The 4,113-nt window shown below is 47.4% G+C and overlaps 1 protein-coding gene across 1 annotated transcript in view; it reads right to left on the minus strand.

Annotated features, from left to right (window-relative positions):
- vav2 (vav 2 guanine nucleotide exchange factor) overlaps positions 1-4,113 on the minus strand; it is a 182,154-nt gene that overhangs the window by 45,570 nt on the left and 132,471 nt on the right. Inside the window, exons 19-20 of the mRNA XM_043675434.1 lie at positions 1,582-1,601; positions 884-908 (exon numbers count right to left, since the gene is read on the minus strand). Coding sequence (XP_043531369.1) covers positions 884-908; positions 1,582-1,601 — 45 coding nt within the window. The remainder of the gene's footprint in view (positions 1-883; positions 909-1,581; positions 1,602-4,113) is intronic.

Below are 4,113 nucleotides of genomic sequence, written 5' to 3' on the forward strand. Positions count from 1 at the left end.
GGATTGGACATTCTGGAGGCAGGAAACATGTTTCCGCTGATGGGTGAGTACCGAACCTGAGGACACAGCTTAAAAATACGGGGTAGATCATTTAGGACAGAGATGAGGAGAAACTTGTTCACCCAGAGAGTGGTGGCTGTGTGGAATGCTCTGCCCCAGAGGGCAGTGGAGGCCCAGTCTCTGGATTCATTTAAGAAAGAGTTGGATAGGGCTCTCAAAGATAGTGGAATCAAGGGTTATGGAGATAAGGCAGGAACAGGATACTGATTAAGGATGATCAGCCATGATCATATTGAATGGTGGTGCAGGCTCGAAGGGCTGAATGGCCTACTCCTGCACCTATTGTTTATTGTCTAATGTCACTGTCAGAGGGTCAGTGCTGAGGGAGTGGGCACTGTCGGAGGGTCAGCGCTGAGGGAGCGCCGCACTGTCGGAGGGTCAGTGCTGAGGCAGGGTCAGTGCTGAGGCAGCATCACACTGTCGGAGGGTCAGTGCTGAAGGAGTGCCACACTGTTGGAGGGTCAGTGTTGAGGGAGCGCCGCACTGTCAGAGGGTTAGGTGCTTGGGAGCAAAATATTGCAGGTGCCATCCTTTTGACGAGAAGTTAACCCAAGTGCCAGGTGGATGTATATTATTCTTTGGCTAACAGCTGACAATGGGCAGGGAGTTTCTGCTGGTGACGACTGATAATTATTACCCAACAACATGACAACAGATTTTCGGCTTGTTAGGACATCACTGTACATGAGATCTTGCTGTGTGCATAATGCTGCCTTAGTCTCGATTCCAGCAGTGGTCATATTGGCTGTTGCTGCATTGTGATAGCAGCAGGTTGCACACTTGCTGTTTGGAGTAATCTCTGCACACAGGGATTTACACGTACCTGCTCCCACTGGCTGTCCTCCATCCTGTGAACAAAAACAGCAAAGTCATTTTTTTGCGGGTGAGATGACATGGAAATTTATCTGTAATTCTGTAAGTTTGTGCAGACTGATCAATGAACAGGAAAGGAGGAAATGTCAGTCAGCCTCAGCTCATACTGGGTCAAATATGGTGCCCATCAGCCTCGTCTGCTCGAGGAAAACCAACCCATACAATGTCTCCACATTGATGAAATTTTCTAGCCTTAGCAACATTCCTGTAAATCTCCTCATTATTCTCTCTGTAACAATTATAACCTCCCTGTAATATTGGGGCCACAACTCAGCACTGGCCTAACCAGGGTCTATATAATTCCAGCATTACATTCACACATAACGTAACAAGGTGATGCACAGGTGATCTCATTGACAGTCAGTGTGTTTGGGAGCTGTACCCCAGTGAGAGTCAGTGTGTGTGGGAGTGTACCCCAGTGACAGTCAGTGTGGGTGGGAGCCGTACCCCAGTGAGAATCAGTGTGTGTGGGAACTGTATTCCAGTGAGAGTCAGTGTGTGTGGGAACTGTATTCCAGTGAAAGTCAGTGTGTGTGGGACTGTACCCCAGTGAGAGTCAGTGTGTGTGTGAGCTGTACCCCAGTGAGAGTCAGTGTGAGTGGGACTGTACCGTAGTGAGTCAGTCTCTTAATTTTATTAATAACTTACCAAATCATCAGCTGCTAAATCTGGAAAGAAATGGAGATTTTGTTCGGTTATAAAGTAAGCACAACAATCAGACATGTGCTGCATGCAAACTCCCATTCTCATGCAGTTTCCAGTCGTTCCCACCCTCCCCTCTGATTGTTCACTCTTAATTCTTCCAGGATTTTGGTGACATGTTCAATTCTCCTTTTTCTGGTGAGGCTGTCCCCGTGCAGAAGAGGCAGTGGTCTGGATATTAGCAAAGAGGTGTCAAGCCTGGGGCTGCTGGTAAGTGGCCAATCAGACTTGGCACAGTGGAGATTAACTGCAATCTGACCTCGAAGCTGGCGTGTGACACATGGGGCAGATGCCTGATGCTCTACCCAGCTTAGTGATCACATCCCATCAATTAATGAAAAGACCACTAACATTGAAGACCCCCACCCAGAGAACGCCCTGTGGACCCTTACACTGTTTCCACCACAGGGTGGCCAACACAGAGGTGCATGTTGGTGAGGACGTTGGCAGAAGCTGGTAAGCTATAGGAGTTTTCCTTGACAATGTTTGACCCAATGTCATGAGACTTCATAGGGTCCAGAGTCAATATTGAGACATCAAAAATGGGAGCAGGAGTGGGCCATTCAGCCCATCAAGCCTGCTCCTACATTCAACATGATCATGGCTGATTGTCTATCACCAAGGCATACTCCTACTCTCTACCAAAACCCCTTAATGCCTTCAGTCTCTAAAAACCTATAATTTTTCTTGAACATATCCAGTTCCCCAGATTCCATGGTGTGGAATCACACAGGTTTCCCACCTTTTGCGTGAAGACATTCTGCTCATCTCAGTCTGAAATGGTCCCGCTGTATATCTTGAGTCTGTGACCCTCAATCATTTAATCCCATCTTGGCCTTCACTCCACCTTCCTGTCCACTCCCCATAACCCTTTAGCCTGGGATAAATTTTTAATTAGGAACAGGTTGAAGGATTAATGGAGAGTGGGCAGGCAATAGGAGTTGAGGCTGAGATGAGGTCAGTCACGATTATATTAAATGGCAGAACAGGCTCAAGGGGTGGCAATAGTCTACTGGTATTATCGCTAGGCTATTAATCCAGAAACTCAGCTGATCTCTGGGAACCCAGGTTCAAATCCCATCACATCATGGCAAATAGTGGAATTTAAATTCAATTTAAAAATCTGGAATTCAGAATCTAATGATGATCATAAATCCATCGACAATAGTGAGAAAACCCCATCTGGTTCACTAATGTCCTTCAGGGAAGGAAATCTGCTATCTTGACTTGGATCTGGCCTATATGTAACTCCAGACCCACAGCAATGTGGTTGACTCTGAAATGGCCTAGCAAGTCACTCAGTCGTATCGATCGCTACAAAGTCTCAACAAAGAAATTTAACCGGACGGACCATCAGGCATCGATTTAGACACCAGAAAAGAACAGGCAGAAACAGCTCTGCTGACCCGGCAAATTCCACCTCACTATGATCAGGGGGCTAGTGCCAACATGGGGACAGCTGTCTCACAGACTAATCAAGCAACAGCCTGACATAGTCATACTCAGGGTATCATAACTTACAGACAACGTCCCCAACACCACTATCATCATCCCAGAATACATCCTGTCCCATCAGCAAGACAGACCCAGCAGAGGGGGCAACACAGTGGAATACAGTCCAGAAGCAGGGATATTGACTCAACATTGACTCCGGACCCGATTAAACATTGGTAAGGAAACCTTGATGAATTGCCATTCCTCCATGTTGAACAACACTTGAAGGAAGCATTGAGGGTGGCAAGGGCACAGAATATACTCTGGGTAAGGGATTTCAATGCCCATTACCAAGATTGGCTCAGCAGCAGCACTACTGATCGAGCCAGTCAGGTCCTAAAGGAAATAGCTGACAGACTGTGTCTGCAGCAGGTGATGAGGGAACTAACAAGAGGGAAATTCATACTTGACCTCATGCTTACCAATCTGCCAGCTGCAGATGAATCTGTTTATGACAGTATCGGTAAGAGTGACCACCACACAGTCCTTGTGGAGACAAAGTCCCACCTTCACATTGAGAATACCCTCCATCGTGTTGTGTGGCACTATCACCGTGCTAAATGGGACAGACTTCAAACAGATCAATCAACTCAAAACTGAGTATCCACGAGGCGCTGTGTGCCATCAACAGCAGAACTGTACTCCAGCACAATCTGTAAACTCATGGCCCGGCATATCCCCCACTCACCCATTACCATCAGACCAGGTGATCAGCCCTGGTTCAGTGGAGAGTGCAGGGGGGTATGCCTGGAGCAGCACCAGGTATACCTGAAGGTGAGGTGTCAACCTGGTGAAACTACCAAACAGGACTACTACATGCCACACAGTGTAAGCAGCAAGTGATTAGATTAGATTAGATTACATTACAGCGTGGAAACAGGCCCTTCGGCCCAACAAGTCCACACCGCCCCGCCGAAGCGCAACCCACCCATGCCCCTACATTTACCCCTTACCTAACACTACGGACAATTTAGCATGGCCAAT

This window comes from Chiloscyllium plagiosum, chromosome 3, assembly GCF_004010195.1.
Source record: "Chiloscyllium plagiosum isolate BGI_BamShark_2017 chromosome 3, ASM401019v2, whole genome shotgun sequence".
NCBI lineage: Eukaryota > Metazoa > Chordata > Chondrichthyes > Orectolobiformes > Hemiscylliidae > Chiloscyllium > Chiloscyllium plagiosum.